We start from the raw sequence: 14141 nt of genomic DNA, 5'->3' as shown, positions 1-14141 counted from the left end.
TTGTAATGTTTTAATGGGAGTGACTTCTTCAATTTGTGGAGGTCCCTTCAGGATTATGGGAAGTGTTGTGTTTGCACATGTGTCTTACTCTGTGTGGCTCCACTGACTCTGATCTCCAGTTGGCTGAGGTGTTTCACCAGCAGGGCTGTATGTTGCAGTAAGTCTCGGTTCTGCAGCAACAGCTGGTGAGTTCTGGCCTGCGCCTCCATGCGGGCAGCCGTTTCTGCAGCCAGCTGATCCTTTAAAAGTTGCACCTACAGCAGAGACACAATCAGTCACGACTAGGGAATCGTGCCAGTCTTACTGAAAGATATCATAACTTACAGGCAGGTAATCCTAGTCGTTTGGAGTTGATTCTCCAACTACTAACCTGTGTTTTTAGTGTATCGGTAGCAATGACACATATTAAGCTTTTAATCTAGTACTCCATTAATCAACCATTTTTAAAGAATCTAAAGTGGCTTTCTGCAGTGGCTTTATTTTGTTGTTGTCATCATTTGTGCAGCTGTTTAGGAGATTCAGCCCATAGGAAAGAAAATAACATTTCTTGAATATCTCGGTTGTTTCGCCTAGAAAGCAATGAGATGAATGGAGAGCACACAGAGACTTATTGTCAAAAAAAAAATAGCCCAGTAATCTCCTCCTGAGCAGCAGGGGACATTTCTGAAATGCCAACTATAATGACAAAGCTGTTTTTTTTTCTTTTTATTTACTGAAACTAGGAGTGGCAATATTAATATAATTAAATACAATAACTAATGACATACACTACCAGTCAAAAGTTTTTGAACAGTAAGATTTGTAATGTTTTTTTTGTTTGTTTTTTTTTAAGAAGCCACTTCTGCTCACCGAGCCTGCATTTATTTGATGTAAATTACAGAAAAAAAACTGTTAAAATGTGAAATATTTTTAATATTTAAATAACTGTTTTCTATTTGAATAAATTTTAAAATTGAATTTATTCCTGTGATTTCAATGCTGAATTTTTAGCATCATTACTCCAGTCGCATGATCTTTCATTATTATTATTATGTCGAAAACAGAGTAAATTTTTTTTTTTTTCATGTTTTGGGTTTTTTTTATGAATAGAACATTTAAAAGAACATCATTTATTTGAAATAGAAATCGTTTGTAACATTTTAAATGTCTTTATCATCTTTATCTTGATCAATTTAAAGCATCCTTGTTAAATAAAAGCATTAATTTCTATAATTTCTTTTCCAAATATTGTATAAAATTATATATATATATATATATATATATACTGACTCCAAGCTATTGAATGTTATAGTGTATAATGTTACAAAAGCTTTTTATTTCAGATAAATGCTGATCTTTGGATCTTTCTATTCATCAAAGAACCCTGAAAAAATGTACTTAACTGTTTTAAATATTGATAATAATAATAATAATAATAATAATGACAATAATAAAATGTCTCTTGAACAGCAAAGCAGCATATTAGAATGATTTCTGAAGGATCATGTGACACTGAAGTGACACTGCGCAATGATGCTGAAAATTTAGCTTAGTTGACAGGAATAAATTACATTTTAAAACATATTCAAACAAAAAAAAGTTATTTTAAATAGTAAAACTATTTAAAAATCGTATTGTTTTTGCTGTACGTAAATGCAGGCATGGTGAGTAGAAGAGACTTCTTTAAAAAACATTAAAAATCTTTTTGACTGGCAGTGTGTAGTGGAATGTTTTATTTTAAATCATTTTAAGATGTCTTGCATCCCCCCTTGCAAGTGCTGAGGCCCCCTGGCAGGGAACCAGTCCTCTAGACTTTTAAAAGAGATCCCACAAACATCAACAAACAAACAAATACATTTTTAAATATTTAAAGTTTAAATATAAACTCTGCTATACAAATTAAGTTTAAGAGACACATTTTGTCTCATTTGTTAAGAAATCTGAGAAAAGGTTGACACCCCAAAAAAAAAAAAACTAAAAACAAAATCTCCTGAGATATGAAAGAGCAATCTCTGAGCAGCAAAATGTTCTTCTGGGCGGGTGGTGATTGTACGTCAATATCATTATCCAAGCTATTGCCATGCAGTAGCATGACTGTGCTGAATCAGAGTTGAGAGCACATCAGCTTCCTCTCTCTCTGACAGAACATTATAACCATAACAGCATCTGATCCCTACACACTATCCCAAATAAGAGCTAATATAGTCGGAGACAGAATGACAAAAATGACTTAGTATATGAACAGGCAAACGTGTGGAGATGATTGCCTCTATCAGCGCCTAGCTCTGTCTCCTCTATATTTATCTTTGCTTCCTCATGGTTATAGAGAATAATTTGGGCTTATAGGGTATGTGAGTGCTTTATAACAATGGCTATCAGAAATAATTTCAACAGAGAGAAATGAGTAGGGTTATGCAGAAAATGTGCCTCTGAAATTGCTGGAGTAGATGAATAGATCTATATTCTAGGTGCAGAGCAGATGATTGTGAAACAGTCTGAAAATACAAAATCATCTGCTGCATATTTCATAGAGCTGCAGCGCCTCCTAGAGCTAGAAATGGGTAGAAGCAATGTCTTACCTGTGCTACAGCGATCTGTGTTTGTTGTTGCTGCTGTAGCAACTGTTGTTGGAGTAACTGCAGGTGGTGTTGGGTGGCCAAAGGGGTGAGAGTAGGAGAGCAAGGGCTGCTGGGAGATAGCGTGTAGAGAGAGACACCCTCCAGGTCTTGTAAAGACTGTTAGATAAACACAGAATAAGAGAGAAAAACACAAATGTTAAAAAACACTATTTGGGTTCTGAAACCTTCTCTTTCGAATCATCATCTTCTGCAGTGTATAATTATGGGCTATGGGCTTTGAAAGCATAGTAAAGGTTAATTATTGTGCGTGTGTGTTTGCATTGGGAGAGCACTTTAATATGTGGATCCACAGGACCAAAGGACACCTCAAGTGCTTTCATGAGAAGAGGAACATGTACACAGGCACACTTAAACACACACACATGGAGAGAAACTAATTTTCTCTAAGTAGTTTTACCCTGTCTGTCCTAAAAGGAACTGAGACAGAAACACGGCTCTTCTGATGTGACCATCAAAACACTCTTTGCTTTCTCACCTAATGATATTTTGGGCAATACTTTAAAATGAGGATGCATAGCATTTACTAACAATGAACAGCTTATTATTAACGTTAAAGTGCCGCTATTATGGATTTCTGAAAATGACCTTTCATGCAGTGTGTAACAGCATTCTAGGAGAATGAAAACATCCTGCAAAGTTTTAAATCTGAAAGTGCTCAGTGTATAAAGTTATTATCTTTCAAAAGAAAAAGTTGACTCCGAGTCATGTAAACGTGCCGATTTAAAACAAATCTTTAGCTGTTTCATGTTAATGTCAACATGAAACATTGTTGCACACTTGCTGCTCCTGGGGACGACTCTCACAGTTATTTATTTCCAACCAGCTTCAGCACACCTGCCAGCAATTTTTAAGCCACTTTAGGTGTGTTTGATTAGGGTTGTAGCTAAACACTTCAGGACAGTGGAAACAGGGTTGAAGACCTCTGCTGTAGCAAATTCCTGTGGATAGCATCATGTTGAGAAGACGCTGTGCTCTGCACTGTGAGGGTAAATCTGTTAGTGTACAGTTAGAGTATGTCAAAAACTCCTATCTCACTTTCCTCTCCAAATTTTAAATTGTCCTACATCGCTGCAGAAGTACCGACCCAGTGTTTACAAAGTGAACGTACAAGGAGGGTTCAACGCTCTTTACAAAAAGGTAAAACAGCGATGTAGGGCAATTTTGAAGTTGGAGGAGAAAATTGGGAGTTTTTTGATATACCCTAACTGTGTTGAACTGGACTGCACAGAGTACGCATGTGCATCACAGAGCTAGACAAGATGAGCATTTGTGGTTAAAAAGTGTATAAAAATGAATTTTTTTAAATAAAAGGACCAATCGTTTTGCTAGATAAGACGCTTATTCCTCGGCTGGGGTCATTTAGAGTCCTTTGAATCTGCATTGAAACAGCATTTTTAACCCTCAATCCATTGAGCACCACTGAAGTTGACTATATAGAGAAAAATCCTGGAATGTTTTCCTCAAAAAAATGTAATTTCTTTGCGACTGAAGTAAGAAAGACATGAATATCTTGGATAGCATGGGGGTGAGTAAATTATCAGGACATTTTTATTCTGAAAGTGGAGTAATCCTTTAAAAATTGTTGCTCTCATGTACTCTGTAGCATGAAAAATATGTATTTAGTTATCTGATAAAGAATGCAGCACGTTGGTGTACGAACTGCAGTGCTATCATCAATACGTTTCTGAGTTGGGCTAACACATATACCATGGCTGTTTGGGTGTTTAATGTAATGGTGACGGGCGTTCAGTTTCCGACGTGTGCTGCACGCATGAGACCAATCACAATAGACAGGGTCATCAGACCAGTCGCCACAGATTAGCGTCAAGAAAAGGAGGAAATGAATCGTTAAGTGAATCATTTGGGAGTCATTGAGACAATGAAAGTGTTTTTTTTTTTTTTTACCTTGCATGCATGTCAACCTGTTAATGGGGACTCCCAAAACCAAAATATGAACCTTTCATAATCCATAATAGGGGCACTTTAACTGATGGGACCTTATTGTAAAATGTTACCATATTTTCTGTCCCTAATTCTTTACCCTCAAACAAACCTTTCTACATTTAAAGAGATCTGATTTCCATGAACACTGTTTAGACATTGAAGGAATAGTTTACCCAAAAATGAAAATTCTGTCACCATTAACTCACCCTCAAGTTGGTCCAAACCTGTGTGAGTTTTTTTTTTTCTTTCTTCTGTTAAACATAAAAGACGATTTTGAAGAAAGTGGTTTCCCAAACAATTGCTGGTAATCACTATCTTCCATAATATGGGGACCAGAGACTGACTGGTTAATCACAGTTTTCAAAATGTCCTCTGTGATGTCCAAGAAACTCATGCCGGTTTGGAACAAACTGAGGGTAGTAAATGTTGACAGAATGTTCATTTTTGGGTGAACTATCCCTTTAATATTAAGTTCTCTGGAACACTGTGTGTATTTCAAAGATATTATACTAAACCGTACATTTGACCATTGTCCTTTTGGGTGGACTTCTACACTGTGCTAGTTTGTACATCACTCAGAAATTTGCCCATTCTAGTTTGTAAACTGTTCATTATAGTTTAAAGTTTGTGCAAAGCAATATTAAATGTGTGTTCTGAGTTTGTCAGACCACAGAAAATGTTATTAAAGGATTAGTTCACTTCCAGAACAAAAATTTACAGATAATGTACTCACCCCCTTGTCATCCAAGATGACTGTTTTTTGAGGAAAACATTTTAAGATTTCTCTCCATGTAATGGAGTTTAATGGTGCCCCCAAATTTGAACTTCCAAAATGCAGTTTAAATGCAGCTTCAAAGGGCTCTAAACGATCCCAGAAGAGGAAACCAAATTTGAATGATATAAAAAAAATGTCAAGTAAACAAAATAAGCTATCAAAATCCTGAGAAAATAAGCAGCATTCTCTGCTCTCAAACGCGTGTCTGCTGTCTGTACTGAAACCATGCCCACTCACAGGAAAGCTGCCACGTCTCTCAACAATCAAATACCGCTACAACCTAAATGGATGAGCTGTTTTGTATAATATCGCAACCAGGTAATACAAACCACAATTCAGTATGACATAGTTCACAGTCTTTGTAACGTGTTTTTAGCATTATATTTTTAACATTTATAATGTATTTAAAGCAATTGTCTGTATTGCCTTTACACAGACTTTAATCTTTATTTATCTGTTTGTTGTATGTTAAAACAAATCACAACACTCTTTAAACCATCATAAGATAAGCACAAATACGTTTCAAAACTTGGTTCAGGAAGGAGAAAGATAACAGAGAGGTAATATACACATAACACCAAACACTGAAAGGAGCAATGAAACCAACAACATAATTCCTCTTTCTGTGTGATATCTGATGTTGACCACCAGGCGGAGCTGGAGGTTTAATTTCAGGGGTATATCAAAATGAGGAGAGACAGAGTGAGGATGGAGGTAGCAGCACGTCTGCAAAAGAAAGAAAGACTGCCAAAATGAAACCGCTCATGAAAACAATCATTTCATGTCCATTATCTCCATTGTGCACACAGGAATATCTTCCATAAGTAGGATGGCAAAGAGATAACAGTTAAGCACTACATTTAAAAAAAAATCATTAAAAAGGAAGCTGCAAAAATGAATGTTCCCATTCTGTCTTCATTTATCCTCCAGTAGATCCATTTGTCATGAAGCTCAGCTGCAAAGCTAATGGAACACCACTGGATCTTTGATGTTTGCTAGACAAGGAACACATGAATGCATTATGAATTTGATTGCTGTTAAATGAATACATGTAAAATGAATGAATGCATTATCTGCTTTCAGGCTAGGCAGCCTTTCTGCACTGGGAATTTCTGTAATGAATGATGGAGAGATATCAAACATCAAACAATTTTTGAATTTTAACTTACATAATAATCCTTATGGCTCTCTCATATGATATTTGAGCTGACAAACACAGACTTGCAGCCAGTTTGCCTTTAAATGACAAATAATCAATGACAAGCATATAATAATATAATACTAAAATAATAAGTAAATAATATACTAAAATAACAGATAACATATGAATAATAAATGAATAATATATTAATAAAATAATAATCTAAAGTAAAAAAATGTGTATATATATATATATATATATATATATATATATATATATATATATATATATATATATCATGTTAATATATGTTGAATTAATGTTTAAATTGTTTGAATATTTTAAATGCCTTTAATTAACTTTTTTATTCATGTTATTGCGTTTATTTTAGTGTTGTCAAATGATTAATCATGATTAATCACATCCAAAATAAAAGTTTTTGTTTACATAATATATGTGTGTATAATGTGTACACTGCAAAAAAATTGCTTTTCTTACTTAATTATTTTTTGTTTTGTTTCCAGCCAAAATATCTAAAAATTCTTAAATCAAGTAAAAATGACTGTCTTGGTTTCAGAAAAAAAAGAAGTCAAAATTAAGTGAAATTTTGCTTGAACCAAGCAAAATAATCTGCCAAATGGGGTAAGCAAAATAATCTTGTTTTCTGCTTGAAATAAGACAATAATTTTTACTTGTCTAGAAAATCCTTCTTGATTTAAGATTTTTTTCAGATATTTTGTCTGGAGACGACAAAAATCTAAGAAAAGCATTTTTTGCAGTGTATATATTTATTATGTATATATAAATACACACACATACAGTATATATTTTGAAAATATTTACATGTATATACTTATATTAATCTATTAATATAATAATTATAATAATATATATAAATATTTGTAATATGTAAACATATTTTTCTTAAATATATACATGTATGTGTGTGTATTCACATATACATTATAAATGCACACAGTGTACACATATATTATGTAAACAAAAACTTGTATTTTGGATGCAATTATCATGATTAATCGTTTAACAGCATTTTTTTTAATTTACTTTTATAATACACTACAGTTACAAAGTTTTGGGTCAGTTGAAATTAATCATTTTATTCAGCAACGATGCATTTATGCCAAAATTTAAATTAAAAGAGTATAAAATCTTATTATCCTGACCTAACTGCATGATTTCTAGCCGACAAAAGTTTGTAAAACTGCTCACTCAGCTGAGACTCGCTTTTAAACTTAAGTAATATAGAGACTTAAGTGCATTGCTGGCGAAAGTGAAATCCTTGTCTCACTGGGGCTGTATGATATTATTTCCACTTCAGACACAGTTAAGTGGTGAAAGCCAGGCAAAGATTTTGAAAATAGTGCGCAGGCCTGGGGCAACATAACAGTATCACTGAATACCCAGAAGGAGGAAAAAGGTTGAGATAAAAGGGAAACACAGAAGAGAAAGGAAGTGAAAGGGGTTTCCTTTTCATTTATAAACAGACTTATTTTCAGCTGACGAGCGATATTCGACAGACGTCTGTGGGAAGAAATGATGCAAGAGCTTCTATTCTGGACAAACCACTCAGTCATGCTCATAATCCAGATCGCTCTCACCTGGAGGGTTTGTCTAGGTTTCACCACGCTGAGTTCTGACAGACTCTGAAGAATGTCATCCATAGCCTGCTCACTGAGCTTTGTGGAATGAGAGTCCATTCCAGTCACATCATCCATTCCGTGCTCCATGCCTGTCAGCTGACGAGCTGTAAACAAGAATATGATGCACACTTTAGAAATCAGTTATACAACAATGATCAACATGTTCAAACATCACGTGAGATAGATCACACTGGTTACGTTATGTGACTAAAACATAATTTTTTTCTCCCGCAATAAGTCATGCCAGTGGATTTTGGTGGGATTTTCACAGATTTTGGCTATATTTAATCGAAAGAGGCGTATGTGTGTATCTTTACAGAAGCAGCACAGAGAGCCGCTTCAGAAACGTGCGCAGTGCAGCGCAGCTGGTATGAACATAAGCATTGATTAGAGTGGCCGCAAAGAGATCCGGTGGCCGTGTTGGAGCCGTAACACACCGTAGATGTGTGCCCCTTATGCTTGAGAGTGGCCACATATGTAAGTGTTTCTTGGAGGTTATAATACATTGAAGAATGATCATATGACTTTTACATATGCTATGTGACCTGTAAATGCAAAAAAACATTTCCGCTGCAGTTTTGCGAAATATTTCTTTTTCAAATTGCCTGAAAAACCACCTCATGCAAGCGTAAAAACTTTTTTGCAATGTATAGGAGTTTTTGCGAAATTGACGCATTTCCATTAGGCGTATTTTCAATTTATGCAATTTAAAGGGTAATGGAAACGCAGCTAATGGTTAGAGAACTATTAACTATACACACAATTAATTCTTTAATTGGGCAAATAAACCAATTGTAAATGGCCTTTAACAGAAGTCAGAAACATTGAAGATGAGCACAAAGAGGAGAAAATATGCTGCATTCATGCCATATTGTAATTACTCTGATTTCGAGATGACAACACGTGAAGCTGTTCACAACCTTGGACTTGGACTAGGAACTATCGCACTATCATTGCCAAAACAAGCACCTAATGAATCTGAGGTGGTCAGGTCGTACAAGTTGTAGCTCTTAGAAAACTCACAATTCATAAGTGAATGCACCTATCCACCTTATTTTTACCCGTAAGAGCGGTAAATTTAATGTGTCTGGCTTCCGGTGTCATCAGCTTCCAACTGTTTTGCTGCTTGATATTGCAAACTGATGTGTCTTACCATATTATTTTAATGTATTAACTTAATTATGAACACAGTGGTTTGTAGTGCAAACAGTTTTACCATTTACTACACTTTTTTATTCTTCTAGTTATTTCCCTAAAGTGGCTTATGAACCGGAAGTATCACACATTACGAGAACAAAGCTTACTTCCGCATTGAAAAATAAAGTGGATACTGTAACAGGCAGAGAAAGACCACTGTTCACGACATGCAAAATACTGGAAGAAAATCTTAAATACATAATTGGGGTGGGGGTTTATATGAATGTGTCTCTGAGAGGAACTGTCTTCAGAAAGGTTTAGATGGCATTTTCTTTTCATCTTGCCTTTGTATAAAGCATATTAATGTAGTATTTAAAAGCACAGCACTGTTTTGTTTACAACGGTAACCAAAGTAATGCTGTATAGCTGCTGTTCCATAAGTGCCACCTGCTGTCAGACAGTGAATCTGCACTTCAATTTAGCCATTCTGCTATTTAATTTTCGAGCAGATATGTTTCATATAGCAGAATTTCACAAAGCTAAAGTTTCATGCGTTTTGATTCATATAAAACCGTGATAAAGCGTGAAACCACCAAAATCCTGTAAAACTGTGATACAGATTTTTGGTCAAACCGCCCAACACTACTCCACAGATTTGATTTACTCTATGATGACATGTGTTTTAGGCATTAATGCTCTGATACGATGGCATGGTCTCACCTTCAGGGCTGGGCTCTTCTCCAGACTGATCGCTCTGGCCGTCTGCAGGGCCGTCTGGCTGTTCATCTGCATTCTGCTCAGCGTGCTGCAGACTCAGCTTATGGCACACCTCAAACGCCTGACCGACCGTCCGTACTATCCGCATGGCCTGACTCTGAGACAGAAGAAAGGCGAAAGATTACAGACATTTAGAGACATTTACAATCTTATATATGCATAACATATAATATATGAACAATATTAATTTTTACATTTTGATAAATAAATTTGATATAGGTTATTTCTCAATATTTTGGTTACTGTAATGCAGATTAGCTGTTTTCTTGATTTTATCTTATAAAATCATTTTCTTCTGCTTTGTGTTCATAGGTAGTTTTTTCATTATGGGGGCTGTGCTACTATAAATCCATGAAAAAAAGCAAAGGGCAAAGAATGAGAGGAAGAGCAAAAACAACAGAGACAAACAGGTGAAGAGTATCAAGGTTAAGGCCCTCTACAAATTTCATTTGTTTCATTCTTGCTCAAGGACAAGACAGACTGAAAAAATTACATTCTTGATATTAATGCTTGGTCTGGGGCAAAGCGGCGGAGAAAGAGAGTAACATGGACTACTCTACCTTTTTTTTGGACTTGAATACATTGCATCTGAATGAGTTGCTGGATCCATCACGAGCAATGTAGCTGAAAATCTTCAGATCCTGAGAATCATGGGATACATAGAAGATCCTTAGAGGAAACAGAAGAGAAAAACGTAAACATAGGGGAATATCAATACATTAGGAAATACAATTTATGTCAGATTTTCTGCATCTCACCTGTATATGGGGTCGTGCATAACCAGCATCTTGCTCTCATCCCACGTCCACTCCTTCCTCTTGAGATCAAAACAAGGCAAATGTCAGACACTCTACTAAAATACAAACTACTAATTTCTAGTAGTGTTATTCTGACACAGAATAATGACACTCGTGTCATATTAGAGGTGTACAACTGATGATATCACACATACCTTGGGTTTTTTGCGCAGAACCACTTTGACCCCATCTACGGAAACCACTATGCTCACTTTCTTCTTCTTCACGCTCTTTGCCTTGAACTCGTACTACAAGGAAAAAGCAGGGTGATTTAAATGCAAGGAGAGACCTATAGGAATGCCTATAGGAATACGACACCTATCATGGCATTCCTATATAAGCTCTATTTAGCATTATTCGGCAGCTTTGTCGCTTGCTCAGGAGCAAAACACCCTCCTCCATCCCCAGCTCCTCCTTTGGCCACAGTCAAAACTTGGCTTCTGATATTCCTCTTTGAATCAGACTGCTTTTATCTGAATAATGTCTTACACTTAAATATCATTAAGTACATTAATGATATCTGCTTTGTTCTGTTCTGTTTACCCTGGGGGGTTATTATTGCTACTCTCCCTGCTCATTCATGACATGCTGCATGGATGGGCAGGGAGTTTTTTGCCCAGAACAGAACCAGCCACCAAACCAAACTGTATGCTAACTGTCTATCATTTTGACGACAGTGGTCCTGACAGAACTGCCTGTTCTAATGTTTTCCAATGTCCATAAGTTTGAAATGCAAACAACTGCTAAATTACGAAAACAGATGAATCAACAATCAGTCCTGCCCTGAGAGCCTAGTTAAAATTACATTATAATTAAGTATTTACAATAAACTATAGCTTTCTTAAAGAGCTGAAATTGATGTAGAAACAGGCAAGTGGTTTCTTTTATGGTTTCTAATATGTAATTTATTCCTATTATGGCAAAGCTATTTTTTTTAGCAGCCATTACTCCAGTCTTCAGTGTCAAATGATCCTTTATGAATAAAAAGTTCAAAACAATGGTATTTATTTGAAACAAATCTTTTATAACATTATAAATGTTTTTACTATCACTCAACATTGCATGAAATGATTCCAAGAATGATTTATTCCAAATGTCTTCAGTCTGAATGATTCAGATTGGAACTATTTGAGTTTTTAAGTTCTTTGAAACTCGTTGCATTGGATATGAATCATTTCTGCTGAAAGTCTTCCTATTCATTATTGAAGTCAAGCCCTGGACTGAACTGAGAGAGCTACACTCATTTGCAGGAACGCTGATCTGTCCATCTCTTGTAGGCTAGAGGAAAACAAGGAGCGATGGTGGAAGCATAAAGACTGTATGAGATGTACTACAGGAAAAGGACATGACAGGTCTGTCCACGTGTGCAATGACAAACCTTTAGTCTTGCTGAAGAGCTTGAGTGTGTTGAAGCTGCTAAAACTTTAAACTACCTTGTCAAAGTCAATCATCATCATGGCTCTCTATTAGAACGAGAAGAGATGCTTATTTTCACTTAGACCACACGTGTTAAATTACTCATCTATTTGTAATCGCTTTGGGCAACAGCATCTGTTAAAAGGACAGTTCAGCCAAAAATGAGAGTTTTGCCATACTCTACTGAAGTCAATGACAATGGCTTAACTGTTTGGTTAACTGTTTGGGAACTATGCCTTTAAACGAGGAAATACACATTTTGGTTTATTACAGCAATTAATTTAGCCCCAAGCCCATTTAAAAGTATAGCAGACCATTTCGACCTTCTGTTTTTGTACGTATAAAAGTTATACATATGGTAGTCAGCCAGAAAAAGCAGTTTTAGTGTGGTGGTTGTTGCCGTGTTTTTGGGGTAATATGCATTTGCATCTTTTTACCCTTAAAGTAGAAGTTCACTTCCAGAACAAAAATTTACTTACCCCTTGTCATCCAAGATGTTCATGTCTTTCTTTCTTCAGTCATAAAGAAATTATGTTTCTTGAGGAAAACATTTCAGGATTTCTCTCTATATAGTGGACTTCTGTGGTGCCCCCCGAGTTTGAACTTCCAAAATGCAGTTTAAATGCAGCTTCAAAGGGCTCTAAACGATCTCAGCTGAGGAAGAAGGGTCTTACCTAGCGAAACGGTCAGTTATTTTCTAAAAAAAAAAAAAATACAGTTTATATACTTTTTAACCTCAAATGCTCATCTTGTCTAGCTCTGCAATGCGAATGCGTTGTCTGTGTAATCCGGGTCACTATAGAAGTCCACTACAGAGAAAAATTCCATAATGTTTTCCTCAAAAAAAAACATAATTTCTTTACGACTGAAGAAAGAAAGACATGCACGTCTTGGATGACAAGGGGGGTGAGTACATTATCTGTAAATTTTTGTTCTGGAAGTGAACTTCTCCTTTAAGTGCCACGGCTTCCACAAGGTAAAGTAAAGTATACTGTGTTGTCCCAAAAAGAAATTTCCTCAAAATACATAACTTCTTTACGACTGAAGAAAAAAGGCATCTTGGAAGACAAGGGGGTGAGTACATTATATATGAGTCTTTGTTTTGGAAGTGGACTTCTCCTTTAAATCTGCCACATCCCATTTACTGGGTACTATTTTGCTTATTTATTTTATGTTAATTATTTAACTAGGAAAATCACTCAGGATAATATTTATACTTCACTACAGCTTTCTAAAAAGTTACCTTCAGCCAGAACGTCAAGAGCGCTGAAATGAATGCCCTCTGACCGGAGATGCACATTACTTAGTATGCGTGCAGCCGTTTAGGACCAAGGACAGCTCAAGACCAAACAAAATAACAGCAAAAGGGAAGAAGTTGGGAGTCGAGGGACAAGACATGGCTGGGAGTGAATACAAAATAAGGCTACTTGTCAAATGCTCCACACCAATTGACCATTCAGCCTTCAGGGTTTTTCATTCATATCACTCTTAACACTACCAGAGTCAAACCTACACCATAGATAAGCTCTATTTATTCTATGGCATACTAGCGCATATGAGACAGTGAGAAAGGTAATAATATGTAAGGGTCCCACCATAATAACAAACCAATGAATAAAACCCTTGAACACAAATAAATAGAACGCTGTAATGTCTTGCTTTCTTGCACTCACTTGCTTTCTTTAGTCCTAGGATACCACTTTCACCTGTCATGTCTTGAAACAGCTCCTGACTGCATGATGTGACCTTCTGTATAATTAGCAGTGGATGTCAGCATCCAAAGGCCACACTAAATATTAATGCACTCTTCCCGTACAGTACGCTTACACACATGGCACATTTATACACAAGATCTCTAGAGGGACCTCTGTCCTT

At 35.9% G+C, this 14141-nt stretch overlaps 1 protein-coding gene across 1 annotated transcript in view; it reads right to left on the bottom strand.

Moving 5' to 3' along the window:
• si:dkey-34e4.1 (carboxyl-terminal PDZ ligand of neuronal nitric oxide synthase protein) overlaps nucleotides 1-14141 on the bottom strand; it is a 50367-nt gene that overhangs the window by 15666 nt on the left and 20560 nt on the right. Inside the window, exons 3-9 of the mRNA XM_051110809.1 lie at nucleotides 11006-11098; nucleotides 10812-10870; nucleotides 10614-10722; nucleotides 9997-10150; nucleotides 8098-8243; nucleotides 2559-2714; nucleotides 89-254 (exon numbers count right to left, since the gene is read on the bottom strand). Coding sequence (XP_050966766.1) covers nucleotides 89-254; nucleotides 2559-2714; nucleotides 8098-8243; nucleotides 9997-10150; nucleotides 10614-10722; nucleotides 10812-10870; nucleotides 11006-11098 — 883 coding nt within the window. The remainder of the gene's footprint in view (nucleotides 1-88; nucleotides 255-2558; nucleotides 2715-8097; nucleotides 8244-9996; nucleotides 10151-10613; nucleotides 10723-10811; nucleotides 10871-11005; nucleotides 11099-14141) is intronic.

Source organism: Labeo rohita, chromosome 5 (genome assembly GCF_022985175.1).
Source record: "Labeo rohita strain BAU-BD-2019 chromosome 5, IGBB_LRoh.1.0, whole genome shotgun sequence".
NCBI lineage: Eukaryota > Metazoa > Chordata > Actinopteri > Cypriniformes > Cyprinidae > Labeo > Labeo rohita.
This window is presented reverse-complemented; position numbering and strand designations above follow the sequence as displayed.